The 27,248-nt window shown below is 63.5% G+C and overlaps 2 protein-coding genes across 6 annotated transcripts; one reads left to right on the forward strand and one right to left on the reverse strand.

Annotated features, from left to right (window-relative positions):
- Window positions 1-240: 240 nt before the first annotated feature.
- On the forward strand, window positions 241-14,620 carry LLGL1 (LLGL scribble cell polarity complex component 1). 4 transcript variants are annotated; one of them, XM_040245825.1, is made up of 23 exons: window positions 241-372; window positions 3,495-3,592; window positions 5,399-5,480; window positions 5,571-5,701; window positions 6,739-6,897; window positions 6,992-7,154; window positions 7,232-7,367; window positions 7,656-7,710; window positions 7,801-7,955; window positions 8,033-8,256; window positions 8,421-8,488; window positions 9,438-9,591; window positions 9,669-9,773; window positions 10,145-10,437; window positions 10,564-10,708; window positions 10,784-10,937; window positions 12,277-12,572; window positions 12,977-13,241; window positions 13,323-13,437; window positions 13,641-13,750; window positions 13,942-14,062; window positions 14,208-14,294; window positions 14,525-14,620. In XM_040245825.1, exons 1-22 carry the CDS (start codon window positions 292-294, stop codon window positions 14,284-14,286), a joined length of 3,189 nt encoding a protein of 1,062 aa, XP_040101759.1. In that variant the 5' UTR covers window positions 241-291; the 3' UTR covers window positions 14,287-14,294; window positions 14,525-14,620. The 4 variants fall into 4 exon arrangements, with proteins under 4 accessions (XP_040101759.1, XP_040101761.1, XP_040101758.1 ...); XM_040245827.1 differs by having other exon boundaries at window positions 13,647-13,750; XM_040245826.1 differs by having other exon boundaries at window positions 256-372; window positions 7,235-7,367.
- Window positions 14,621-15,044: 424 nt separating this feature from the next.
- On the reverse strand, window positions 15,045-27,245 carry FLII (FLII actin remodeling protein). 2 transcript variants are annotated; one of them, XM_040245823.1, is made up of 30 exons: window positions 26,867-27,245; window positions 25,255-25,365; window positions 24,795-24,866; window positions 23,626-23,706; window positions 23,224-23,309; window positions 22,980-23,141; window positions 22,730-22,833; window positions 22,336-22,511; window positions 22,095-22,252; window positions 21,454-21,538; window positions 20,963-21,110; window positions 20,665-20,798; window positions 20,312-20,524; window positions 19,998-20,177; window positions 19,315-19,397; window positions 19,128-19,202; window positions 18,829-18,912; window positions 18,553-18,724; window positions 17,953-18,057; window positions 17,675-17,866; window positions 17,232-17,420; window positions 17,015-17,154; window positions 16,696-16,927; window positions 16,427-16,581; window positions 16,275-16,335; window positions 16,070-16,198; window positions 15,838-15,944; window positions 15,641-15,746; window positions 15,481-15,546; window positions 15,045-15,396 (listed from the first exon to the last, which is right to left on the reverse strand). In XM_040245823.1, exons 1-30 carry the CDS (start codon window positions 26,927-26,929, stop codon window positions 15,262-15,264), a joined length of 3,804 nt encoding a protein of 1,267 aa, XP_040101757.1. In that variant the 5' UTR covers window positions 26,930-27,245; the 3' UTR covers window positions 15,045-15,261. The 2 variants fall into 2 exon arrangements, with proteins under 2 accessions (XP_040101757.1, XP_040101756.1); XM_040245822.1 differs by having other exon boundaries at window positions 20,665-20,801.
- Between the last annotated feature and the right edge of the window lie 3 nt (window positions 27,246-27,248).

Below are 27,248 nucleotides of genomic sequence, written 5' to 3' on the forward strand. Positions count from 1 at the left end.
CCCTGCTGTCCACGCCGAAGCCCCGCTTGCGGACTACAAGTCCCCGCAGGCCCCGCGCCGTGGCGCACGCGCGGTGGGGTGTGCTCGCGAGCGCCCACTGAGTGCCAGGCAGGGGCGGGGGCGGGCGGCTTGAGGGTCGTCCATTGGCTGAGCTGCGCGTCCGTCGGACAGCCCCGCCCCGTGCAGGCCCTGCCCCGCCGCGCCCGCGCCTGGCTCCCGCCCGCCCGCGCCTCAGGACCGGCGGGGCCGCGCGGCGCATCCTGCGGGCGGCGGCGGGCGGCCGGGCGCAAGATGATGAAGTTTCGGTTCCGCAGGCAGGGCGCAGACCCGCAGCGCGAGAAGCTCAAGCAGGAGCTCTTCGCCTTCCATAAGGTGCGGCGGCGGGCCGGGGGCAGCTGGCTGGGGGCGGGGGCCTGGCCGGAGCCACGTCGGGCCGGGGGAGGGGGCGCACGCCGGGCCGGGCCGCCCAGCTCTGCTCCGCCCGAGCCGCGCGCCTGCATCCCTGCCCTCCGCTTCCCCCGCTCATGTCTCCGCGCCTCGGACTTCTCTGGCTTCTCCCCGAGGGGCCTCTCCGCCTCTAAACTCTCGCTCTGGTTCCACTCGCTGCCTCTTTATCTTTTTCCTGGGGACCTCGGCGCCCCTGCGCGGCCCTTGGGCCCGATTTGTTTTGCTTTCGCACCCAGGCTGCTGGGGAGGAGTGCTGAGTGGGGGCAGATGTTGGGGGGGTGGGGCTGGGAAATCCCTTCCCGGTTCCTCCTCCCTTCCCCCACTGCCTGGGACTCCCGCCTGAGCTGTGCCCGGCCTGCCCGGGGCTCCAGGGGGGATGCCTGGCCGTGTAACCAACTGCACTTCGAATCCTGGGGTCTCAGTTTCCCTTGCGATGAAATGGGGCCACTGTCTTCCCTGCTGCGGACTCTGTCGCGGGGCAGCCGACCCACCGCTTCTGGAGCCTTGGCGGAGGTGGGGGTGGAGGGCTGCTCCTTCCTTTCTTTCCTGGGTAGGGCCAGAGGGGCCACGGGAAAGGGGCTGCCTTCAGCCCCGCCTCCCTACGCTGGTGTGTGGTTGAGAGAGGCCCGGCCTGCCCCTTGCTAACTCCCCCCAGGGGTGTCACTTCTGGCCTCGTTTTACACCCAAGCCCTCTGATCACATGCCCCCTTGCTGCTTTGGGGGCTTCGAGTCGTTATGCTCACATGAGGGTGACAAAGTTGAGGTTCACAGAACTGACGATCTGGCCAGAGACGGAGTGAGCGGGGGCTTGGTCTTTGTGTGCCCTTGTCAGTGGGATTTGACTTCAGCTTGAGAGCCAGGGCCCCTTGGAGGGGCTGCTGTAGGTCCTGAGCGACTGGCAGGAGACCCTGGTCCAGAGAGATGCTCTTTGGGCACTGCTCCTGCACTGGCCGAGGCCGAGACGTTTCTCAGGGCAGGCAGGGTTTCCCAGGTGGCAATAGAGGGTGCCAGGATCCTCGGGCTTGCTGGCCAAGGGGCCCAGAGGGGAGGCTAGTGCTCAGGGGTTCCCAGTGGCCCCTTCCTATGCTGAGTGACTGAGGGTGAGCCCCTCGAGGTGAGAGGACAGCGTGGTGGGGCAGGTGTCATGCTAAGGTGTCACTTCCTCAGCCAGGGAGTCGAGGTGTGAAGCTGGGGCCCCAGAAAGGTGGAGGGGAGGCGCTCCCCCATCTGGACCCTGGTGGCAGAAGCTGGGCTCCATGCTAAGGCGGGCAAGGCCGCATTCTGAGTGGGCAGCAGTGGTAGGAGGGGGTGGACTTGGGCAGAGGGTCTCTAGAGGGGCTGGCAGCTGATCACTAGAAAATAGGCCCCAGGGACTTCTCTGGTGGTCCAGTGGTGAAGACTGTGCGTCCACTTCCTGGGGCTCGGGTTTGATCCCTGGTCCAGCAACACCAACAAGCAAAATCAAAAAGCCTCAGATTCCCAAGTGGCCAGGGGTGGAGGGTGGTCAGGGTGAGTGTGAACTTTGGACTGTCTTGGGTCCAAATCCCAGCCTTGCCCCTGGTTGCCTGTTGTGTGTCCACTCTGTGTCATCTTAACACATACTGCCTTGAGGGGCCAGTGTCCTAGCTGGAGAGACAGTGAGAAATGAAACAGGGAGTGGGGTGTGCAGCTGGCAATGGCTGGGCTGGTGGTCAGTGCTGTGGAGGAAGTCAGGCAGGTGAGGGTGTAGAGGGACGGCTGCTGAGCCAGCGGTTGTCTCCTGAGGTGGAGGAGGGCTCCACAGTAGGGAGGGCATATGCCAGGTAGAGGGACTGTGGTGGGTGTTCTGGTCCTGAGGCAGGAAGCTTCCATGGTGGACTGGAGGAGAGCGGAAGGCCAGCAGCCAGGGGTCCATGGAAGGGAGGTCGGAGAGGGCCAGGTGGTAAGGACTAGGCTTTTGACTTGGAGTGAGCTGGGGGTCCCCGAGGGTCCTGAACAGAGGAGCAGGCTGCAGGACCTGGTCAGGTCCACTGGCGGTGCCAGTGTTTGCCACCCCAGCCTGGTCCAGTGGTCCACTCTGTCCTCAGGTGGGCTCCCCAGTGCCTGGATGGGAAGCTGAGGCTCGCACAGTGCTGTGACTTGCCCAGGGCCGAGCCAGCTGCTCAGACGACTCAGTCCTTGCCTGGATGGGCTGGGGCTGGAGAAAGACACAGGCCTCAGGGGACTAGGGGTTCTAATAAAACCTGTGTGTTGATGACGCAGTGCTCAGGAGGAACTGGCAGCCACATGTGGTATCCCACCTTGGTATTGGGGGCTGGGGGCCCAGGGGTGCAGCCCCTGGGGAGGGCTCCTAACCAGGCCTCGGGGTTGACTAGGGGCTCCTTGTGTCGGTGGGCGGGTGGGGGAACTAGGGCTTTGCCAGGAGCAGGGAACCTGGTGGGAGCTGTTCCACTGACACCGCCAGTGTGCAGCACCACCTACTACCCTGACCAGGGATGGGTGGGAACCATGTCCCCCAGTTTCCAGGTTGGAACCTGAGTCTGGGAGGTGCGTGACACCTTCAGGGACTAGGCAGGAAGCACCCTCTGTCTGGGCCCCCCTCTTCCTGTCTCTGGGGCTGGGAGTGGGGAGCAGCCCTGGTTCGGGGGAGTCAAGAGCCTCTGCCTAGCCAACCTTGGGTGTTGGTCTCTGACCACCATGCAGAGCCTGTGTGTGTGGGGGTACCAAGGACTGCACCCCACTTCAGTCTGCCTGGGTAAGTGGGGTGCAGAGCCTACCCCATGGGGCAGCTGGGGTTCGCATCTGTGCCCACGCATCCTCCCTTGCGAGCCCCATTCTGTTTGTTGTCATGGACCCAAGTGTCAAGTGGGACGGGTCTTGGCTGGGAAGGCCTGTGGTGGGGCCAGGGCTCAGGCCCTTCCTCACCCGCTGGAGGTGTGGTCATCCATCTCGCAGCTGAGGACACTGAGGTCGGGGGGCTGGGCATGCAGCAGGGACAGAGCTGGAGACTGCCTTGGGTGGGCCTCGGGTAGGGGCTGTGCCTTACAGACACCCCCACCTCCCTGCAGACCGTGGAGCATGGCTTCCCCAATCAGCCCAGTGCGCTGGCCTTTGACCCTGAGCTTCGTATCATGGCCATCGGCACCCGGTCTGGGGCCGTCAAGATGTATCCTTTGGGGTTGTGGCTAACGTGCAGGGCGCCGGGCCGGGCCCTTGGTGGAGGTCGCGCAGCTGCTGCCCTGAGGCGGCGCCTCAGAGACGAAGGGGTCCACAGCTGCCCATTGCTGCAGCCAGTTACCTCGGCAACCCTCCCGTTGTCCCAGCAGCTGTGACTGCGGAGGTGGGCCGGGGCTGGCAGCACACGGTCCCCAGCAAGGGTGGCGGGAGGACCAGGGTCACAGCAGGCCTTATGCTTACCCTGGGAACCGGGTGCACACACGTGTGCCGGCCTGAAGACACGTGTGTCCAGCCGAGGGCTGGGGGCAGTGCCAGGCTCGGCGTGGCAAGCTCAGCGCAGCCCCCACCTGGATGCTGGCCCCGCACAATGGGCCTGTGAGCCGCACAAAGGGCCATTTTCCTGAGAGCTCCAAGGGGAGGGGACGGGGCGGGGGAGGTTGGCAGCTGGATGCCTCCTTCCTGCTGTGGAGCAGCCCACCCCCACTGCAAGAGGTGAGTCCCCCAGGTGGGGCCCAGGTGCAGGGTCTGGCTGGCCACCACAGGGTGGGATGGGGTCTCCCCATCCGGGACGCGGGGCACTGGCAGGGCAGTTGTGAGTTTGCCAGCTCCAGGGACCAAGGGGAGGGGCTGGGTCTAGGTGCCCCCTTCTCTTCGGTGGACACCGAGGCATCGGTGGGACAGGGAGGAGACGGTCCCCTGGTCGTCTGCCCCAGGCTGCTGCCTGCCCAGGAGTCCCCTCCCTGCCTGCTGCTCCTGCCTCCAGCTGCTGCCTGCCTGTGGGAGCCGTGGTCCCATGGCCCCTTCTCCCTGGCACAGTGTATCTCTGCAGGTGGTGGGGTCTTTCTAGCGCACCAGCCCCTCATGCTGACAAAGGATGGGCGGCCAGATGGCCTCAGAGGAGGGCGAGCTCCCCGACCCCAGACCACTCCTACCCGTGCCCTGGGTTAGGAAACTGAGGCTGGCCACAGGGGCCATCCCACCCCCCAGTCTGGCCCGTCTCCCTGGCGACCTGGTTCCCGCCCAGCACTCCTGCCCCTCTTTTGTCCTGTTGTCTGTGTTCTCCCGGCTCCAGCTCCAAGCAACGGCTCCTGCCTTGTCTCCCAGCAACGTTGCTGACCCCAGCCTAGTCCTCCCCCTTGGGGCCCCTCGGCCTGCCGTCCACGGTGAAGTCTGAGGTTCCTGGGACACTGGCGCTCACACCGGGCACTTGTAGCCAGGCATCCACCTCTCCAAGTCCCTGGGGCCTCTCCCCACTCAGTGGGGGCTGCCAGCCCCACAAGGACATGGATTTCCTGGCCTGCAGGTGGCAGCGGCCTGTGGTTGTGGAGAGGCAGCTTGGACTCTGCTTTGCCCCGGGCTTCCTGGGCCTGGCCTGGCGTCTCTGCCCATGATGCCAATGTGCCAGGCCAGCTCTTGCGCCCACAGACCCGTGAGGCTGACACAGAGCCATGAGCTGGGCCCGGGCCAGGTGTGCCAGGAGAACTTGCGTTCTTAGGTGTCCTGCATCTGCCCCAGGAGGCAGGCAAGCAAGTCACTGGCTGGTTTTACAGATGAGGAAGGGAAGGCCATATGCTGCACTGACTTGCAGGACTGAATGGGTCTGCATCCTGAGTGCAGTGCTTCTTCCAGAGAGGAGCCCCCAGACCTGGGAGGGCCCCTGGACGGGGCTAGGTGACACCCCTCCCTGTGTCACCGGGGGCCTGATGCAGTGGTCCTGGGGAGGCGGGGCTAGGTGATCCCTGGTGTTGGTATCCTGGCCTGTGCCTGCTTTCCACCCTTGACCCATCACCCTCAGCTATGGTGCCCCTGGCGTGGAGTTCACGGGCCTGCACCGAGATGCGGCCACTGTCACTCAGATGCATTTCCTGCCTGGTCAGGTGAGCCTCAGCCCCGCTGCCAGCCCCCCAAAACCCCCTGCCCTGCCCCCGACCCCAGTCAGCTTAGTCCTGGTCTTACTCACCTGCCAGGGTCGAGTCCTGACCCTGCTGGATGACGACAGCCTCCACCTGTGGGAGATCGTCCACCATGACGGCTGCGCCCACCTGGAAGAAGCCCTCCACTTCCAGGCACCCAGTCGGCCTGGCTTCGATGGCGCCAGGTACCGAGGGGCTTGGCTGGCTGTGGCTGCCAGATGTAGTGGGGGGCCTGTGAAGGTGCAGTGGGGACAGGAAGCTGCCCCAGGGCTGGGACTCGGGGTGGGGTGGTGCACGTCGGGCTGGGCCTGGGTCCAGAGAGCTGCTTGGTGGACTTTGTGGGCGTCCGACGGGAGTCCCAGGTGAGCCCATGGTCAGCAGGGAGTGTCTGTGCCCTGGCACTGCCGGGGCCCAGGAGGCCCTGGGTTGGGGAGGGTGTGTCCCAGAGCCTGGGGAGTGGCCCTGTGCCCCTGCAGTGAGGGGGGCATCTGGGGCAGGAACTGGCCTTAGCACTGGTCCTCTGAACCCTCGGACAGGGGCAGGACAATGGCCCTACTGTGCAGGGAGGAGAGGGCAGGTCAGAACGAGAAGGGTCTCCCTGGGTTGTGAGGTGCTGGCGGGACGCCCCGGGGGGCAACGGCATGGGCGTCAACGCTCAGGGGGAGAGGAAGGGGCCTTGTGGTTCCTGGCCCGCAAGCCCTTGTTGGAACGGCTGCCGCAAGTCTGACCAGGTCACAAGATGCCCATCCAGCTCAGAAACAGGCTTGTCCTGCTTGGGCTTGGACCCAGCGTGGATCCGGGGTGTTCCAGCTCTTGCAGGGGAGTGATCGGGGGCCCCCTCCAGGGTTAGGGAGATGTCTGAAGACATGGGGCTTCCTGGTGGGACTTGGAGGCAGAGTCCTGGAGCTTGTGGTCCCTGCCCAGGCGGGACCTGGTTCCTGCCGCCATCCCCTCTGGGTCGGGGGAGGAGCTCCAGGGCCTGTCTCCAAGACCTGGGGACCTATTTTTATCCCTCTCCCTGCCGATGTCCTGGTGAATAATTGAGTGAGCTGGCTATGGTGTCTGCAGCCACCACTGTGGCCTTCCTGGGCGCCAGCCCCCTGCATGACCAGGGCCCAGCGAGTCCAGAGGGGCTGTAGTGAGCTGACAGTCACGGGCCCCCGTGCCCTCCCCAGCAAGTGTGCAGGCTCCCACCCTCACCGGCTTCCCCTCGGCCCCACAGTGGCCTGCCCAGCCTCACCCACATCACAGTGGTCCTGCTGGTGGCTGCGGGTGACATGGCCGCCCTGGGCACCGAGGGCGGAAGCATCTTCTTCCTGGATGTTCCCACCCTGACATTGCTCGAGGGGCAGACCCTGGGCCCAGATGAGGTTCTGCGAAGGTGAGAGGCCACCCAGCTTCCCTGCGCCCCCTCCACCAGCCCCCCGCCCCCCCCACTGGCCACCCCATCCGCTCACTCCCTCTGGCGCCTTCAGCGTGCCTGATGACTACCGATGTGGGAAGGCGCTGGGCCCCGTGGAGTCACTCCAGGGACACCTGCGGGACCCCACCAAGATCCTCATCGGCTACAGCCGGGGCCTGCTGGTCATCTGGAACCAGGCCGCTCGCTGTGCCGAGCGCATCTTCCTGGGGAACCAGGTGTGTGGGTGAGGCTGGCGGCCACCCGGGGCCTCTGCTCATGGCCGCCAAGCTCACGCCTTTCCCCCGCCCCACAGCAGCTGGAGGGCGTGTGCTGGGAGCGCAGTGGCCACACAGTGGTTAGCTCGCACAGTGACGGCAGCTACGCCATCTGGGCCGCGGACACCGGTGACTCCCCAGCAGTGCAGCCCACGGTGGCCACCATGCCCTACGGTGAGTGTGGGGGACCTGTGTAGGGTTGGCTGTGACCCCAAGCTCCAACGCCTCAGTGGGGAAACTTCAGGGGGGATGTGTGGAAGGTGGCAGGACCAGGCCAAAGGTGAGACCACCCCCTCTGCCCCACGTTGGGTAGCGTGCCTTCCCCTTGGGATGCAGGGAACAGCCGCCCAGTGGGGATGATGGAGGCAGGAGGGGAATGGGGCAGTGGTGAGAAATGTGATCCAGGGCCCTCAGGTCCCTGCCTGAGAGCCTGCAAGCGAGGCCAATGCTGTCCCCCCACAGGCCCCTTCCCCTGCAAAGCCATCAACAAGGTCCTGTGGCGAAGCTGTGCGTCTGGGTAGGTGGGGCCTACCTGGGGGTAGGGTCGTGGGGGTAGGCTCTTCCGGAGCCCCACCAGCTACTCACGCAGCTTTCTCACCCTGAGCAGCGAGCACTTCGTCATCTTCAGCGGTGGCATGCCCCGCGCCAGCTATGGTGACCGCCACTGCGTGAGCGTGCTCCAGGCTGAAACCCTGGTGACACTGGACTTCACCTCCCGCGTCATCGACTTCTTCACGGTGCACAGCACGCGGCCCGAGGATGGTGCGTACCATACTGACTCCCCCAAGGACCCAGCCCTGCGCGTCTTTGCAGCTGCACTCACCCACCCCGTCCTGCAGAGTTCGATGAGCCCCAGGCCCTTGCTGTGCTGCTCGAAGAGGAGCTGGTGGTGCTAGACCTGCAGACACCCGGCTGGCCGGCTGTACCTGCCCCGTACCTGGCCCCCCTGCATTCTTCCGCCATCACCTGCTCGGCCCACGTCGCCAATGTCCCTGCCAAGCTGTGGGCCCGCATCGTGAGCGCCGGGGAGCAGCAGAGCCCCCAGCCGGCCTCCGGGTCCTCGGTGTGTGCTGGGGGGGAAGGTGGGGCAGGGGTCCCCTGAGGGTGTACTGCAGGCTGGGCCCGAGGAAGGGATGTGGCAGGTGTAAGTAGGACACCTGCTTGGCCTTTGCATCCTGCACGTGGCACCTGGCGTGACTTCAGCTTACACCCGTCTCCATCCCCCAGAGCTGGCCCATCACTGGGGGCCGGAACCTGGCTCAGGAGCCATCCCAGCGAGGCCTGCTGCTGACCGGGTAGGTGATACCTCTCCAGCCCAGTTGTGACGGGTGTGTGAGCGCGTATATATGGGCGAGCAGGGTCTGGTGGCACCTGTGCAGGTGTGAGAAGGCCTGTCCTGGGCCTGGCGGGTGCTGACCTGCCCACTGACTCAGGCCTGGCCCCTGGTGGGACCAGGTCACCCTCTTCCACCGGGTGTATCAGGTGAAGCCTTCCTAGACTCTGGTTTAAGGCCCATCCCTCCCTCTTGGTGAAACTGAGCTCCACCCACTCAGCATGCCCCGGGACCGGAAAATCTGGGCCAGCCCACGCCGAGCTGCCCAGGGCAGGTGCCAGAGAGCCCGGCCTGGGCCTGGCGGGCGCCGACGTGCCCAGTGACTCAGGCCCCACCTTCTTGCCCAGCCCCTGCCGTCTGCCTGTGCCGGGACCCTCAGGCCTCTGGAGGTGTCCCAGCCAGCCCGCACTTTCAGCTTTTCCCGCCCTGGCTCTGGGCTGCCGCCACCGACTCGGGGCCCTGACCTGGGCTCTGTGGCTATGTCCTGGGCTGCACCCCCAGCTTCATCTGCTCCTTCCGTTTCCTCCAGGCCTCCCCAGGTTAAATGCTCCTGCCCTAGCACACTCCTCTGCTCTGGGGCATCTCTGGTCACGTGTTCTGGAGGCCCCTGGGGGCAGAACCCCCATGGTCCTCTGTCCTCTGAGTCACTTCTCCACACCTTTACTCATTTCCAGTGATATTTCTGCACGTTCTCACCCTCTCTGCGGGGAAGGGCCCAGGTGCTGTGGCCTGGCATACAATAGGTGCTCAGTACTTGCTTGCCCTATACAGTTGGTGCTTCCTGTTTGCTGTATGCAGTAGGAGTCTAGTCAGTGTTTGGCCTAGGTGCTGGGGTCCCAGTGAGCGGTTGCTGGCTGAATGGACACGAAGGGATGGGGTGGGGCCCTGGGCCTGATGCTGCCTCTCCGCAGCCATGAGGACGGCACGGTGCGCTTCTGGGACGCCTCTGGTGTGGCCCTGCGACCGCTCTACAAGCTCAGCACTGCCGGCCTCTTCCAGACGGACTGCGAGCACGCCGACAGCCTGGCCCAGGCTGCCGAGGACGACTGGCCGCCCTTCCGCAAGGTGCGAGCCCCCCTTCCCAGCCCGGGGAGCCTGGTCTGGGCTCTGCCTTGTCACCAGTTACCCTCCCACCCCCGCAGGTGGGCTGCTTCGACCCCTACAGCGATGACCCGCGGCTCGGCGTGCAGAAGGTGGCGCTCTGCAAGTACACGGCCCAGATGGTGGTAGCCGGCACTGCGGGTCAGGTGCGGCCGAGGTGTTGCCAGGGCTGTGGGGCTCGAGGGCTTCTGGCAGGTCTGGTAGGGTGCTAGAGCAGTTGGCCCGGCAGAAACCCAGAGGTGGGAACAGGGGAGGCCAGCTGGGGCCTTGGGACCCTCACAGGGTTGGGGCCGGGGCAGGAGCACCTGTGTTAAGTGAACCCTGGGAGGGCGGGGCCTGCAGGTCTTGGTCTCCATGGTGTTGCTCAGTGAGGGCCCTGGTATACAGTAGGCACTAGTCAGTGCTTATTCAGAGGATGCTCTCTAGACACTCGTGGAAGCACCCTGGCAGTGGTGTCACTGGCTCAGGCGGGGTGGGGGTGCCCTGTCCTCCAAGCTGACTGCCCCCCCCCCACCAGGTGCTGGTGCTGGAGTTGAGTGACACGCCGGCAGAGCAGGCGGTGGGCGTGGCCAGCCTAGACCTGCTGCAGGACCGTGAGGGCTTCACATGGAAAGGCCATGAGCGGCTAAGCCCGCGCCTGGGACCGTTGCCGTGGCCAGCTGGCTTCCAGCCCCGCACTCTTATCCAGTGCCTGCCACCAGCCGCCGTCACAGCTGTCACACTCCACGCCGAGTGGGGCCTCGTGGCCTTCGGGACCAGTCACGGCTTTGGCCTCTTTGACTACCTGCGCAGGAGCCCCGTGCTGGCCAGGTGGGTGTGAGCAAGCCCCTCCTGAGGTTCACAGGGGCACTGCCAGCCTCGCAGGGCCCCGCTGGGGGATGTCTGCCCCTCGGCTGCTGGACTTGTGCTTCCCTGATTGCCGGCCTGCACCCCCAGGTGCACCCTGCACCCCAGCGACTCCCTGGCCATGGAGGGGCCACTGTCCCGTGTGAAGTCGCTCAAGAAGTCGCTGCGCCAGTCCTTCCGGCGCATCCGCAAGAGCCGTGCATCCGGCAAGAAGCGCATGGTCGCCGGCAGCAAGGTGGGGCGGCGGGCAAGGTGGTCAGGGTGATGGGGGCGGGGGGCAGGATGGTGGCCTGACCTTGCGCCCCTCCAGTTGCAGGAGGCCAACGCGCAGCTGGCGGAGCAGGCCGGTCCCCAGGATGTGGAGGTTACGCCCGTGCAGCGCCGCATTGAGCCCCGCTCAGCTGACGACTCCCTCTCGGGTGTTGTGCGCTGTCTCTACTTTGCAGACACCTTCCTTCGAGATGGTGAGACTGGGCGGGTTGGGCAGCCAAGGGTGGTGTGTCCTTGGTCTTCTGGAAAATGGGTGATGGGGTGGACCCATGCCTTCTGGAAGGCTGGAAAACACTGTGTGCCTCCTGAATACCAGGCTGTGCTGGTGACAGGGTGCCCTGACCCCCAGCGGCCTCTGGAACAACCTGAGGGTGAGACTCGGTGAGTGGGTGGGGCGGGCCTTAGACCTGGGCAGAGAAGGGAGCCCAGGATCTGGGGAAAGTATGGGCTGCAGTGCCAAGGCCTAGGCAGATGTGACTCGCCCAGGCAGTGTGACTGGAGCAGAGGGCAGGCCTGGGAGGAGCTGGTTTTGACCCCAAGTGGGCAGAGCTCCGGCAGGTCCTACCTAGGGCAGTGGTGCATTGGGGTTTATGGACAGAGCTGCTGATCAATTTAACTTGGTAATGGGGCATTTCAGGCCTGCACCGACTCCCCACCTGTTCTCCATACATCGTGTATCTTGTAAACACGATTTAAACATAACTTATAACGAAGGTCATTGGGCAGCTCAGGGTATGTCTGGTGGATGTCACTTCTGGCACAGGGCCTGTGTCGAAGCCCGGAGTGTGACTACTGATGGCTGGCTACTGTTGCCCGTCACCCTTGGCCCACAGGTGACCCCATTCATCTCGGAAACGCCTTCTCAGAGTTGGGATGGGGTCGGCGTCCAGCTCGTGTGCGCGTGGTATCTCTTGCTTCTTTCCTCCTCCATCTGGGAGGGGAGCCCCCCACTTCTAATGTCATTTGTTGAGGGCCCCTTTGTCTGGGGGATCTTCCTACTGTCTACATGTGGCAGCCCGGGGAGGGGGTGGGAGGTGACCTGGTTCCACTGTCTCCCTGAGAAGCGTGGCTTCCTGTTGCTCACCTGTTTGTTGCTCGGGTATCCCCTCCCCCCAACTAAGATTGTTGCTGAGGCCACCAGGCCATTGAGGGTGCACAGTATGACTGCCCGGTTCACCTGCAACCCAGTGTTTTTAGCTGTCTACTCAAGAGCCTTCCCTTTCCTAAGGGAGTTGGGACTGTGTGGTGTGCATCCTGGATGGGCCCGGGACTTGGTGCCTGGGTGCTCTGTGGGTGGGGCCCAAGTCCAAGTCTTTGTGGGACTGGTGATGAGCTGCGTCACTGGGATGCTGGGAGAGGTCTGAAAAGGTCAGGGTCCAGTTTGATGTGCCTGTGGAGGGACCCTAGAGGTCACTCCTATGCCTGCAGGGGCCGGCCGGGGTCACCAGGGATGTAGGAGAGACAGTCCAGGATCCCAGGGCACCAGAGGGGAGGGATGGCACACATCCCCCTCACCAGCCTGTCTCCCTGCAGCGGCCCACCATGGCCCCACCATGTGGGCGGGCACCAACTCGGGCTCCGTGTTCGCCTATGCACTGGAGGTCCCAGCGGCAGTGGCGGGTGGTGAGAAGCGGCCAGAGCGGGCGGTGGAGGCTGTGCTGGGCAAGGAGGTGCAGCTGATGCACCGTGCCCCGGTGGTGGCCATCGCGGTGCTGGATGGGCGCGGCCGTCCACTGCCGGAGCCCTATGAGGCCTCACGGGACCTTGCACAGGCGCCTGACATGCAGGGTGGCCATGCCGTGCTCATCGCGTCCGAGGAGCAGTTCAAGGTGAGCAGTCTCCAAGACCCCTTGGGGTTCTCGTCTCCTGGACACCCTCAGACCCTTGGCCTGCATCCATCCCTGCTCACTGGGACCTCCTGAGAGCCTCCAGCCATGGCAGAGGCATCTTGGGGAACCCTGTTCCCCTCAGGACCCTTGAGCACTCCCTTGGGTGGTCTGGCAGGAGCTTGTGGTGTGGGGTACTGGCTTCCAACTTGACCACCCAGCGTGACTGGCTTTGCCACAGGTGGAGGGGCCTGGGAGGTTTCTGGGCTGTGGAGCTATGGTCAGGGTGGCAGCTTAGGGTGGGTGGTGCTGGGTGGAGGAGGTGGTGGGGGCCGGGCTAGACTGGGCACACTGGGGTGTGTATTGTCCCGGGCTCCGCTTAGCACCCACTCCCCACCCACCTCCAGGTGTTCACGCTACCCAAGGTGAGCGCCAAGACCAAGTTCAAGCTGACAGCCCACGAGGGCTGCCGCGTACGCAAGGTGGCCCTGGCTACCTTTGCCAGCGTGGCCTGCGAGGACTACGCGGAGACCTGCCTGGCCTGCCTCACTAACCTGGGTGACGTGCACGTGTTCTCTGTGCCGGGCCTGCGGCCCCAGGTGCACTATGCCTGCATCCGCAAAGAGGACATCAGCGGCATCGCCTCCTGCGTGTTCACGCGGCACGGCCAGGGTGAGGCGGGCCGGCGGCTGCAGTCAGGGCTTCCGGGAGGCAGGGACGTGGCCCCTTATTGTGATTCCTGCCCCCTCCTAGGGTTTTACCTGATTTCCCCCTCGGAGTTTGAGCGCTTCTCCTTGAGTGCCCGGAATATCACCGAGCCGCTCTGCTCTCTGGACGTCCATTGGCCCCGTGATGCCCCCCGTGTCAGGTGCGTGAAGGGGTAGCCCCTGGCCGGGGGTTGCAGCGCTGGGACCAAGGCTGGGCTCATTCCATCCCCCAATTCAGCAAGCAGCAGGGTGGCCCTCCCCGGTCATCCCTCTGGCCCCAGGGCTCAGGAATGGGAGGGCGGGGGTCTGGCTCTCAAGCCATGAGATGCCTGCCTAGGGTCTGCAGCACAGCCCATCTCTGCAGCCACAGGTCCCGAGAGTCGCCCAAGCTGAGCCAGGCTAACGGGACCCCGGGCATCATCCTGGCCCCACAGAGCCGTGACGGAAGCCCCGATCCCATCTGCAAAGAGGCTGGTGAGGAGACCACGTGTTAGCTGGGCAGCTTGTCTCATGGCGGTGGGGGTGCTCTGCAGGAGGCAGCTGCCCAGAGGGTCTGGGGAGGGGTTGGTTGGTGCCATGGTCCACCGTGGGCTGGTTTGAGACCAGGTCAAGTGCGGACGGGGCCTTGGAGCCCTAGATGGACCCTGTTGACTTCCTCCCTGCAGACACCGCAGAGCCACCTGAGGCTATGCTCTCACCTGTGTCCATTGACTCGGCCACCAGTGCCGACACCACACTGGACACAACGGGGGACATGACGGTGGAGGACGTAAAGGATTTCCTGGGGTGAGGAGCTGGCTGGGTCCACAGGGGGGGCTGGTCGCTCCCAACTTCCCTCCCCAACCCTTCAGCCAACCTCATACCCCAGCTGGGCACGAAAGACCGAGGAGGGCCTGACCCCAGATCTGCTGACCGCTGCCCCTCCCTGCAGCTCCTCAGAGGAATCTGAGAAGAATCTGCGGAACCTGTCAGAAGAGGAGGCTCGAGCCTGTGCCATCCTGATCAAATGAGGCTGCAGATGCGTAGCCTGGTCCCAAGTCAGTACCTCCCCAGCCTCTCCCGACACAGACCCTGTGGCTCCTTCTGTGCCGGGGTCACTGCTGCCCCCCCCCCTCACCTCGGGGTTCAGGCTGTCACTGCAGGGCCCTAGCCCCCCGTCCTGGAGACTGATGGTGGGACACGTGTGGCCAGGCTGCCTGCCCCGTTGGATCTCCCTGCCCTTCAGCTGATCTTGTTTCTCTCTGCTAGGGAGGCCAGAACTGCCAGGTCGCTCCGCCCTGCTCGGAGCTGGAGCCAGGGGCCTGGTTTTCCATGCAGACCTGCACCTGCTAACTTCGGGGTTCTGTGGGGCTTGCCAGCCTGGCCCTGAGCCGCAGGACTCCACTGGGCCCTGCCTGCAGGCAGAGGCCACCCGGAAGGTCAGGTGCCACAAGGGAGGCAGCAGGGCTCACGTCTACCACCTCCCAGGCCATGTGCCGTCCCCCCTTCTCCTTTTACAAAGAGTATTTTTCTAACGCCTGTACTGGGCACCACAGTCATTTCTAAAACTATTTTGGTACTTGCTCCTGGGCCAGCACCCTCTCAACCCCCCTGCTGCGTGCAAGTATGTGTGTGAGAGCTCCACTCGGGAACGAGGACCGAGGTCTGGCTTTGTGTGCGCGTGTGTGTGTGTGTGGGGGGTCAGGATGGGTTTCCTGTAGATTGTACTCTGGGGGACTTTTTTTCTGTCATTTTTGTTAAATTAGCATTTTAAAATTAAAAATACTGATTTTTAATATTGAAAATAAAAGCATTTAATATCTCTTAAAGGGCAGCCACACCTGCTTTATCCCTGGCAGAAGAAGGGGAGTCACACTTGAGCTCAGAATGGAGGGAGATTGCCTTGCCAGACCCCTGGAGACACTGGTTAGGGTCACCCCACTGGTGGCGCTGGGGACGGTGGCACTGGGGCACTTATCCCTCCATAGAGGTGGAGCGCGGTGGCCTTAGGCCAGGGCCTGGCGGAAGGTGCTCCAGGCGTGGAAGCAGCGGGTGAAGGCGTGCTGCTCGTTGCCCTTGCGCACGAGGCGCAGGCGGCGGGGCCGCTCGTGCTCCTTGGAGCGCATGTGCTGGATGTACACCTGAGGGGCGGGCAGGGGATTGGTGAGGGCAGCCCCAGCCTCGGCCCCTCCCCCAGGCCCAGCCTCGGGCCCTCCCCTGCTCACCTGGCAGGCCTTCAGGCTCAGCTTGATCTCCACCTGGCTGGTCTGGGACCCCACCCACATGTAGACCTGTGGGGACAGCAGGGGATGTGGTCTCCCAGCCTCAGAATGCCTCTTTAGGGACGGTCAGGCACCCAGCATGAGCAGAGTCGGGGGGTCTCACCTCTTGGCCGTTGTCTAAAAGCATGATGTCGTCGTCTGCCAGGTCATCTTGGCAGAAATCAGAGCACTTCTCAGTCACCGCGAAGTAGCCCTTCTCATTGGAGCATCTGGGGGAAGTCAAGGGTCAGGGAGAGGCTGAGGGTCATGGCAGCAGGGCCAGGACTGAGGACGCTGGGAGGAGTGGCGGGGTGACCTCACCGGAAGAGCCTCGTGTGCTTCATGTACTCAGCGTCGTCGTCGTAGGGCTTCTGTGCACCGATGCCCACCCAGAAGAAGTTCTCGGGCTCCTCGCCCTCGTTGATGACCTGGGGGGAGAAGGCTGGTCAGCTCAGGGACCACAGCTTGACCGCCCCCACCTGGTCACCACCCCCTGCCTGGCCCCCAAGTCCCCCCTCCCTGTCACCTGACCACCCGCCCCCACCCCAGTCACCTGCTTGCTGTAGGAGGCCTCAAACATGCTGTTCAGGATGTCCTCTGCCAGCTTGGCCTCATCGGGGTCTGACGCCCGGCCCACCCACGCGTACACAATTCCCTGGTTGTCCTCGCTCTCAAAGGGAACCTGGGTGTGTGGGGGTCAGGTCAGGCCCATTCTGCTCCCCATCCTGCCCCTGGGTCCCAGCCACACAAGACCCCACCTTGAGGATGAAGCAGAACTCCGAGTTGAGGAGGCTGGAGTCCGTGTTGATTTGGATGCACCTGGGGGAGGGGCGGGGAAAGTGAGAGAGGGGTCAGCTGGAAGCAGCCAGGCCCGCCCCGTGTACCCACGCCCCGCCCCGCAGCCAGGCACCGGGTGCAGAGGGCGCTGCCGTTGGTGCGGATCTGGTACAGGCTGGTCTGCAGGGTGCCCTGGGCAGCCTTCCTCTTGCCCCGGTGGATAATGAACTTCCTCTTGAAATGGGACAGGAACTTCGGGTTCTCCTGCTGCTGTGTCATACGCACCACCTGCAGGTGTGGAAGCATCAGGGGCAGCTTCCGGGACCCCCACCCAGCTCCCAGTGGGGCAAGCCTCCCCAGGAACGCCCCCCCGCCCAGGGCTCTGGGGCAGGGCCCCCACACCTCCAGCTTGCCAGGGAAGAGGCTCTCAAACTTCTTCTGCAGGCTGAAGGTGAAGGTCAGCCAGCCCATGTTGGAGGCCTCGCGGCCCTGCCAGAAGTACACGATGCACTGGAAGTCCTCCTCAGGCTGCTTCTCCTCCGCCTCCGCTGCCGCCTCCTTGCCCTCCTTGTCCTCGGCCCCCGCCTTCTCCTCCTCCTTCTCCTCCTCCTCGTACTCCACGGGGACCCAGTACCTGCAGGGTCATAGGGCGGTGGGCAGGCCTGAACCGAGGCCCCAGCACCGGGGGAGGGTCGTCTACCTGCAGAGGAAGGCCGTCTACCTGCAGAGGAAGACGTAGCAATCCTGCGTGTAGAAGTGGCCGAACTCCTCTTCCGGCAGCCGAGCGAATTTCTTGCCCTCGAGCACGAAACCCTCCATGCCGTCCAGGTCCTCGTTCCACTCCTCCATCAGCTGCTCGGCCTGCGTACGACCCCACCCATCAAGGTGGGACCGGCACAGCCGGCCCTCCCGCCCCGCGGCCCGGGGCTCGCGCCCACCTCGGCCAGAGCCATGGGCGGCTGCCGCGGCAGGAAGAGCGCCGTGAGGTCTGCCTTCATCTGGTCTTTCTTCTCAGCATCACGCTTCACCTTCCCCGAGAGCCCCGGGCCCTGCTGCATGGCCTCTGCATTGCGCGTGTAGTCCACACTCAACACGTCGTCCCAGTTCTTGAACTTGGCCTTGAACACCTGAGAAATTACAGCCGGAGGAGACGAGGTCCGCGGAGCAGGGCGGGGCCTGGGACCTGGAACGGGGCGGGGCCGGAAGGGGCGGGCTGGAGGGGTGTGGCCTAGCAGTGGGAGGGGCGGGTAGGAACGGGGCTGAGCTGGAAGCTGTGCAGGGGTGTACATAGTCTGTAACCCGTTCATGGGGCGTCAGGGCAAGAATGCGGTCGCAGGACCTCGGGGAGGAAGCCTCCAATGGCGGCTACATTCATCCGCACCTGTGCCTCGGTGCCCTCGAGGCTGCGGCTGACCATGGCGTGGCGTGGTCGGTGGAGCATCCCGCACAGTTCCTGGCCCAGCTTGAGGGCTGCAGCACGCACCAGGCGTGGGGACTTGCGGCCGAGCCAGATGAACACGTCGGACCAACAGTCCAGGATGTACACGCAGCGAGTGTCCAGCAGGCTCTGCAGCTGCGGGGCCCCAGAGGCTGGAGGTCAAGGCCAGGGTCATCCAGCAGGGAGGGATCTCGGCCCAGGGGCCCAACTCCCTGTCTCACCAGTCGCATCCGAGGCATCAGTTCCACTTTGGGCCTCTTCTTATGTTCCACGGAGAGCTTGTAGTTGATCTGTGGCAGCTCCAGGTAGCCCAGGCCCAGGCCTACCTGGCAGGAGCAAGAGGTGGGTTTAACTATGGTGGGTCTGGGGAACACAAGACCAGCTCACAGGAGTCTCTGGTTAGGCTGGCCACTGTGCTCAAGTCTACAGCCTGCTCCTCTCCAGACTAGTCTCCCTGTACCCCAACCTCCTTTCCAGGAAATCCTACCAGCGGAAGGGTTGTTAAGTCTGCCTTCCCTCTCTGGGTCCTTACAGATTTTCTAACTGGTCCCTTTCCCACCCACAACACCCCCATCTTCCCGTTACCCACAGAGTCAAGACCAGGTGCTCAGGCCAGGCACCCGTGTGCTTCTCGGCCTTCCTCTCCAGACCCACCTTCCTGGAACCACAGAGCCTGATGCTAGTTTCCATGGCCCCACTCAGACCCTGGCACTTCCTGCCCAGGAGGTGGCACCCTCTCCCCACCAAAGTCCAGAATGAGACCACAGCCACCGCAGTGGTGCAAAGGCCTGCCCATATCCTGAACCACTGATGAAACTCACCTTATACAGCTTGGGCTGGGGTGGCCAGAAGTCATCAGGCACATGCTTCTTGATCTCAGAGGGCTCCCCGCCCAGCGCTTCCCAGAACTCTGGGGGCTCCTGGCCCTGTACCAGCAGTGAGATCTCTGCCTTCCCTTTTCGCTCATTCTTGTTAATTTTCTCCGCAAAGAGCCTGAGGGCAGATGCAAAGCCTTAGTAAGGCCCATACCTCCTCAGGTGACCATGTTCCTTTGCACAAAGCACCCAAGATGTCTGGGCAGGGTGCAGTCCCCTTACCTGGCCTTGGTAGTGCTGCTCAGCGTGGCCTGGGCCCCTCGCCACACGTAGATGTCCAGCCCTCTGTCCAGCAGGAAAACAAACCTGGACAGAAGGGGTGGGAGGGGCTGCAATGGGCCACATGCAATAACTCCCCCTGTGCTTCTGACCTCACCCCACATCCCTCCTTGCTGGCCTCCTGCCAAGCAATGTGGGACAAGGGCTGGGTGGCCTCTTATCTAGAGCCCAGCTTTGTCCCCCCGACACTGGTGGGGAGAAGGTACGGGATTAAGCACGCCACCTCACATCATGGGGCTCACCTTGGGTCCAGGGAGGCCCCCTTGAGAGGCACGGGCTCCAGCTTGATGTTCTTCTTCCCATATATGCGGTACATCCTGGGGGCCAGAGCAAAAGTGGCTTGAGGGGGCACCAAGGGCAGATTTACCCCAATGCCCCCCCCATCCTCCCCAACTGAGTCCAGCTCGGTGCCACTCACACAAGCCTCACCTGGTCACATAGTGCGTGTCCTCCACAGTGTAGAAGCCACTGGCTGTTCCACCCTCAATGTAGGAGATGTCGTTGTCAAATACCTGTGAGAGGGTATGTGACCTTTCACTGAGCTGCCCCCCTACCCCCACCAAATACCACCTGTCAGGAGAAGCAGAGTTGTGTACAGATGGATCAAATACTATGAATCTATGACAATATTAAAAAAACAATGTAAGATCTATGCCTGCAGACAAACACGCTTGGGGTGTTAGTATACACACAACCATGAACCCATTTGCTCCTGTGCAAGACACAGCATGGTAAGATACAAGCGTATCAGGAGACAGGACGGCAGGTTTACAGAACATGGCAAACTGAGGTAAAAGCACCCATGATCTTGTGTAGGTGTCTGCATGTAACCAGCTGGTGGCAGGCCAACATCCCTCACTGGCCCAGTTCACTGGATGACTCTGGCCCTGCCCTTGGCCCCACCTCCTTGGTAGCCAGTCTCTTTGCAACTCTTGCTTCAATCTCCCGTCTCTGCTGGCTACACCCCCACCAAGCGGACTCCCAAACCAGCCTGGCCTCCTCATCTTCACCTGACCCAGCTCCCAACCAGTGGTCTCATCTCACTCCTCGGACCTCACCCCATCCGTCCCCACACTGGACACATCCCTGTCAGCCCCGCCCCGCCCCCGCACCTGCAGGAACTCCTCGCTCTCGTCGCCCATCTCCTCGCGCACTGTGCGGCACTCGGCACCCAGGCAGTTGCGCAGGTTGACGGCGTGAATGGCAGAGCAAGCCTTCTTGTCGAGGGTGGCCTCCCCGCCGATCCAGTAGTAGATCTCCCAGTTCAGAGAACCGCTGTCATCCAGAAAGGTCTGGAGGCCGGAGCAGCGTCTGGGTCAGCCCCTGCCAGCGGCACCGCCACGCCCTGCAGAGCTCTCCCCTCCCACCCCATCCAGAGCGATCCAAGAGACGCCCCCGCAGCCCCTCACAGCATCCAGACTCACACCTTGAGCACGATGTAGCAGTCTGCCTCATAGAACTTGCCATGGAGGTCTTCCTCCACCAGCACAGGCACAAAGTTCTCGATCTGCCAGATGGTCAAGCCAGGCAGCTGGCCCACGTCCTCGGTGAAGAACTCCGAGTAGTCAAGGCGTGGCTTCTCCAGGCCCTGGTCCCAGCGCCGCACCTTGCCCCCAGGCGCTCCAGCCTCAGCACTCTCCTGGTGGGGGCAGGCACAACACTGGCTTGACTCTGCCCATGCCCAGCTCTGGTGGAGTGGAACCCTTCTGCCCTTGTCCCCTCTCCCACCGGGCCTGGGTCCCTGCCGAGCAGAGCCGAGCCCTGGTCCAGCCGGATTACCTCCTGCTTTCTGTTTTTCTCCTGGGCCACATCTGACATGCCCTTCAGCACCTGCTTGGCCTGGTCGTCCTGGGCCGAGTCCTTGCGCCTCCGAAGCCGCATCTTGCGAGCCAGGGGGTCCTTGGGGCCACTCCCTGCTGAGTGGAGGGGCACATGGCTGACCCGGCTGGCTCTGACCTCTTCATTCCCAGGGCATCCAGCCAACCAGGGGCCAACCCCACACCCCCTATCCAGAGAGAACATCCCACCCTGTTTACAGGTGAGTAGGTTAAGGCCCAGAGAGGCATCCTATGCTCACCAGCGGCTGCCGCGGCCACCGTGGCAGGGGAGGCACCCGCCAGCCGCAGCTGGTTCTGCAGCGAGAAGTCGATGTTGTACCACTCGGAGGCACGGTCCACAGGCTTGGGGGGCATGACCAGGCTGGGGTTCTCCCGCACATCCAGGACCTGCCTCATGGGTGAGCAGAGCGAGCGCTGAGCTCCAGTTCCCCCTCAGTGCCCCCAAACCCCATCTCCACTTCTGCACCACCAGGGCCAAAGGGCCCAGGTCCCCACCCTGCCGCCTCCATGGGCCTGGTTTCCCCATCTGTGAAGAGCGGCCTCGCAGCCTGGCTGTGAGGCTTAAGTGACGATGCCAAGTGTGATGTGGATGCCGGATGCACGTCACCCCCTCCCCACCCTGGCACCCGCCACCCCTCCAGGAGCCCCTGCTGCCCTCTCCCCAGGACCCCATTGCTCGGTCTTTCCTGGGGGTCTGTCCCCACCCCTCAGTGCCAGCTGCCCGCCCGACCTCAATCTCCGTCAGGAAGTGGATGGCCTCTGGGAGGGTCACCAGGCGGTTCTTGTTCAGGACCAGCTTCCTCAGCTTTGTGCACCTGTGAAGACACAGTCGGGCCTCAGGAGTGGGCAGACAGGGGCCTTCCAGTCCTTTGGGGAGGCAGGTAGGACCAGAGGGCCTGAGCAGCCCAGCCAGTTAAGAAACCAGCCAGCTCCAAAGCGCCCAGAAGGCTGGGGGTGGGGTGAGTTTCCTTGTGGCTGAGTGACTGGAGGCCCTTTCTGTGGCTCCTACAGGGAAGCATCCTCCACTATGGCCTTCCGAGAACCAGAGACCCCTGGACACGAGCAAAAGGGCATCAAAAACCACGCTCTGCCCTCAAATTAGCTCAGAAGCTGCCAGGGGTCCTCTGTTCTCACCACCGGGGACCATGCTAGTGGGTGCTGTGACCTCAGGGAGCAGACAAAGGCAGCACAGCGTCTCAAAGGAGGCAACGGCACAGTCCCTCTGGCCTCACCCCTTGTTCCTGCAGGGTGCTTGGGGAACCCACTGGCATGAGCCCAGTGTCTTTATCCACAAATGCAACTCAACCCCTCGTGTTCTGTACAATGCACAGAGACCACGGGGGCAGGGGAGGCCCCGCTTCAGCCCAGCACCTGCAGAGGCTCTCGGGGATCAGCTCCAGCTTGTTGTTGGCGGCCATGAACTCCTCCAGGCTGGACAGCTTGCCAATGCCTGAGGGTAGCCCGTCAAAGTCCAGCTTGTTGGAATTCAGGTACAGCCTCTTCAGCTTGGTCAGTTTGCAGATGGCCGACTGTAGGGGACAGCAGATGTGGGGTCAGAGGTGGGTGCCAAGATGGCCTGTGGCCGCCCCACCCTCCCCAGACCCGCACACACAGGCAGCGAGGTCAGCTGGTTCCGGGACAGGTTCAAGGTCTCCAGGTGCACCCACTGGTCGATGCACAGGGATAGCTCCGCGATCTGGTTGCTGCTGAGATTGAGGCGCCGCAAGCCAGGCAGGGCATACAGGCACTCGGGTACACGTGTCAGGTCATTGCAGGACAGGTCCACGTCTGGGCACAGGTGAGCATGTCAGCTGGGGCCCCTAGTGGCTCCAAGGCAGCTATGTGAAGCCTGGCTACTCCAGCTCTGTGGCCTCAGGCACGTGATGGGTGGGAACCACACCCCTCCCCCTGGAGGCACCCCTCCCCCTAGAGGCTTTTAGGGAAGCAGGGTCCAGCGGCCTCCTCCTGAGGAAGGAAGGGGCTGAGGGCTCCCGGGGACCACCCACCTGCGAGGTGGCTCAGGCCCTCCAAGCTGGTGGGCAGGTTGCTCTGGGTGCGCTGTGTGTTCCGCAGGTGCAAGGTCTGCAAGGCTGTCAGTGCCGGGAGCTGCCTGTGGGGGGATGTGGGGAGACACTGCCTCAGGCCAGGGGCAGGGCCCGAGGGTGGGTGTGGGCGGGGCAGGCCGGATGCCTGGTGTTGACAGCTAGGCAGGCGGGTGTTGACCCAGCTAGGCCAGTGGGGAGGGCGGGCACCCACCGGAGCTGGGCATGCAGCAGCGGGTTCCCATTGAGCACAAGTGTCTGCAGGTGCACGAGCCGGCGCATCTGGGGGGGCAGGCTCTCCAGGCGGTTCTCGCTGAGGTCCAGGTACAGCAGGTCAGTGAGGTTGATGAAGAGCTGGTTGGGGATGGTGTCGATGCTGTGGGCAGAGGGCCAGCGGTCAGAGCTGCACTCTGCTTCTGAGGTCAGCCATCTCCCCGGCCTAGCCCAGCACGCGGCACCTGTTGTGGCTGAGGTTCAGCACCAGCATGTTCTTGGCGTTCTCCAGCTCCCGTGGGCACTCTGTCAGCTGGTTGTAGCTCAAGTCCTGGGGAGGGGGTGAGGCCGGGTCAGGGGTAGCAGGGCTGGCCCCACCCCGCCAGGCCTGCACCACTCTCAAGGGTTGGGGTGGGTGCTGAGAGGGCAGCAGAGGAGGAGGTTTCCAAGCCAAAGGGAGACAGTGGGACCCTGGGAGGAAGGGGCCTAAGTCAGGGAACTGAGCAACCTTGGACAAGGCACAGTCCATCGGACGTCTCAGTTCCTTCATTTGTACAATAGGAAAACCATGGCCCCAGGGACCAGGGCAGTGGGGGGAGGGTCACTGAATAGTAGGGTTCACTGCCAGGTGGTGGGTGACCACTGACCAGGACTGAGAGATCGTCCAGCTTGAAGATATCATCAGGGACTCCTGAATTCTTCAGACTGTTGGCTCGAGCCACAATGGCCTGGGGATAAACCACAAGAGTCCATGAGCCCTGGCTTCCACTCCAAGGAGAAGCAGAGGTCAGGGAAGGCTACCTTCTCCGTCAGCCCATGGGAGGCCAATCCTGAGTGCTCTTCCACTCTGGCCTTTACTTGTAGTCCCTCTACTTGGTAAGCCCTTCCTACTCTTCCAATGAGCTCCTATTCACACTTCAAAGCCCAACTCAAACATGCCCCACAGCCCAGCACACAGAAACACAGGGAACTTTTTCTGATGGAATAACCCCTCTTCCTCCCAGTTCCATAGGGCAAGATAGGGATGGAGCTCTGAGTCAGAGTTTCTGGCACAGATGGAAGAAGGCTGGACCAAAAGCATCAGAGTGTAGACACACAGCAAGCCTGTCTTCTGTGCCCTTAGGGCTGAAACCTGCTCAGGCTTTCATGGTGCAGGACGTTAGGGCAGGATGGCCGAGGGGGGCAGAACGGACCAGGGGAGGGCACCATGGCCACAAGTGACAGAGGAGACACAGGAGCCACCACTGCGGCTCCCTCTCCGCCCAACGTCTGAGCGGTGACACCCTGCCACTGCACGGTGGTCACTGAAGGGCCATCTCGGAAAGTGCAGAGCTCAGCTTTAACCCGACTCCAGAGGTGTGCCCTTCGCATCTCAGGGCTCCAACCTTAAATGGGAACGACCACTGGAATGGCCTGAACATCTGGGACGGGAGGGTCCATGGAGAACAGCAGGGGGAATGACCCACCCAGACCACCTCCCCTGCCCTGCCCTGCCCCAGCTATATCACTGGGGATAAACCACAGGCAAGTGACCTGCCCCCGTGGTCAGTGTCCTCATCTGTGAACTTGGTGGAGGTCGGGATCACATGAAAGATCCTTGAGAAATAGCTGAAGTGCTGCTCGGCCAGGCTCAGCTATCACAGCAGTTCAAAATGGATCAGACTTAGGTTTTTTCACCTTTTCTCCTACGTGTTACTCAACTCAGGTCATTACTGCATGCTCTCTCCCCCCAACCCCCCTGACACCAGGGTGGACAGAGGGGCTGGCCTTGCCCCCAGTCCCCACCTTGACTTCTGCAGTCTTGGGCAGCACTCACCCGCAGCGATGGTAGGCTGGACAGCTCCCCATGCAGCGTGGTTAGGTTGTTGTGGCTCACTGACAGGTGTTCCTGGGCCGGCACAGGATGCAGAGGCTCAGCAGGGTGGGCTGGGCGTCCACAGAGCCCCCGCTAGCACCACAGCCTTCCCCTGTCCAGGGACCCTCCCATAGAGCCCCCATCCACCACCAGGGCCTTGCCCCACCCAGGGATCTTCCCACAGAGCCCCTATCCGCTACCACAGCCTTGCCCTACCCAGGCACCCTAGGCCACCCAGGTCCAGTCCACTCTTGCACCTTTCTTCCTTCACAGGCCTAGTCTTCTTGCATACCTCCCGGGACAGGGTGCTCATCCTCTCTCCACCAGTTCTGCTTGTGACAGGCAATGTCCTGCACAGGCTCTGTCCACCTGGCTAGCCCCATCCACCAGGACCCTCCCCTTCCTGCCCAAAGCTTCTTACCAGCTTCTGCAGGGAGGCCAACTCCTCTGGCAGGTAGCAAAGGCCGGTGCGGTTTAGCTTCAGCCATCGCAGGCTGGTCATGGCCTTGACATTCTCAGGGAAGTAGCCACCCTGCGGGTAGGTCACAGTGAGGCTGGTCTGGGACATGGTACCCTTGCTCTGCCACCTTGTGGCCCCCACTGCCCGTGGGAGCCTTTGGGGGGCAATAGTCACTTCTAGTTGTGTGTGTGACCCCAGACACATCACTTGGCCACCCTGTCTCAGTTTTCTCACCTGTAGAATAGGGCTGATGAAAGCCCCCTGATGACAAAAGCGTCCTGAGAACCCACTGGTGATGAGGATGGCTGCTGACCTAAGACCCGCCTCTCCTGCTAGATTCTTGGCCTAGGAAGGCTTATTCTAGATGCCACCCCACAGTCAGCTGTGAGGTCGGATCAATTCAATTCAATGTTTTTGCCTTGCATCCAGGCCCCGCCTGTGCAATTTGTTGAACTGCACCTTGTGCCTCTGCCAAGGCCCCACCTGTGCCCTGCCACCCACCCCCTGCATGAGGCCCCAGCTCCCCACCCTTTCCCACACAGGCATAGCTTATTCATTAGTTCACTCACCCATTCGTCCCCCAGACTCAAATGCCCACCTCAGGACCCCCCCCCCGTGGCCAGAAGCCTGGGGAGGCTTATGCCTTCAGTGCTTTGGGCTGGTGCCCCTTCTCCCTACGGCCACATTCCCTGCTGGTGACTCACTCTCCTAGACTGAAGAGGACACTTGGGGACTCCAGGTTAGGACGGTGGGGATGGAGGCAGAGGAGTGTGCATGGTGTCAAATGTGGGTAAATACAGGAAGAAAGGGCCTGTCTCCTCTGCCCTGACCCCAGCCACTGCCTGGACCACTGGACCCTGCAGACCCAGGCTGATGCTCCACTGACGCCAGCCAGGGTCGGCCCACTCATCCACCCTGAGGACCCTCCTGGAACCAGGCCATCTCTCAGGGCCTCCTCTCTGGTCACCAGCCCTCCGGCCGGCCTCATTCTCAGTTCTCAAGAACCACTGCCCCGCCCCAGCCGCCCTGGTCCGCCAGTTCGGAAGCTGCTCAGACAACTGGCACCCAGGGCCTCGCCCACCTGCCCAACACGCCCTCCACAACTAATCCTTGCCTCCAGGGGTTTCAAGGTAAGCCTCTCCACCAGACGAGAAGACGAGGCTCCGAGAGGGGAAGTGACTTGCCTAAGACCACACAGGATGGGGGTGGCGGGTGCGGGTAGCGCAGAGCCGGCGGCGCAACCATGAGTCAGGGCCCGGCTTGGGCTGTGACCTCACAGGGCCGGGGAGGGCTGGGGAGGCGCGAGCTCGAGCTCCGACCGGGACCCCCGACCGGCCTGCCGGGGCCAGGCGCCAGGACCCGGCCCGGTGAGCAGACCCCGCGCGCCCCGGCGCAGCTCCGGGACCCTACGCGCGCCCGCTCGCCCCGCCCGGGCTGGGCTGTCTTCGCGGGCGCCGGGCGGAGGCCTGGGAAGTCGGCCCGGGGCGGGGTCCGGGCAAGCCCGTCCGCGGTCCCGGGCGCGCAGGAAGCGGAGGGGCGGGCTGGGGGTCCCGGCCGCCGCCCAGAGGCTCACCTTGAAGTCGTTGCCGCTGAGGTCCACGCCGCGAACGAACGGCAGCACCCCGGTGCCCTCCATGGCGGCGCTGGGCTGAGGGGAGCGGACCGCGGGCGGGGCCTGGCGCTCGGGGCGGGGACCGCGGAGCCGGCGGGGCGGGGAGCGCGTCAGCCCCACCCCTCAGCCCGGGGCCGCTCGGGGCCAGCCCTGGGGCGCGGGGCCTCGAGGAGCGCTGTGTCCCGGTGCCCCGAAGGGCCTTCTCGGCCCGCGGCTGTCCCTGCGCTGGTCAACGCCGGGGACCTGGGTGGTTCGGGCGGCAGTGGCAGTAGGACGCCCGGGTCCTCGTCCGGAGCCACGAGCCTCCGCTCCGGGGCCAGTGCCCACACTCAGGCGTCCTGGG

Source organism: Oryx dammah, unplaced genomic scaffold, assembly GCF_014754425.2.
Source record: "Oryx dammah isolate SB20612 unplaced genomic scaffold, SCBI_Odam_1.1 HiC_scaffold_8, whole genome shotgun sequence".
Taxonomy (NCBI): domain Eukaryota; kingdom Metazoa; phylum Chordata; class Mammalia; order Artiodactyla; family Bovidae; genus Oryx; species Oryx dammah.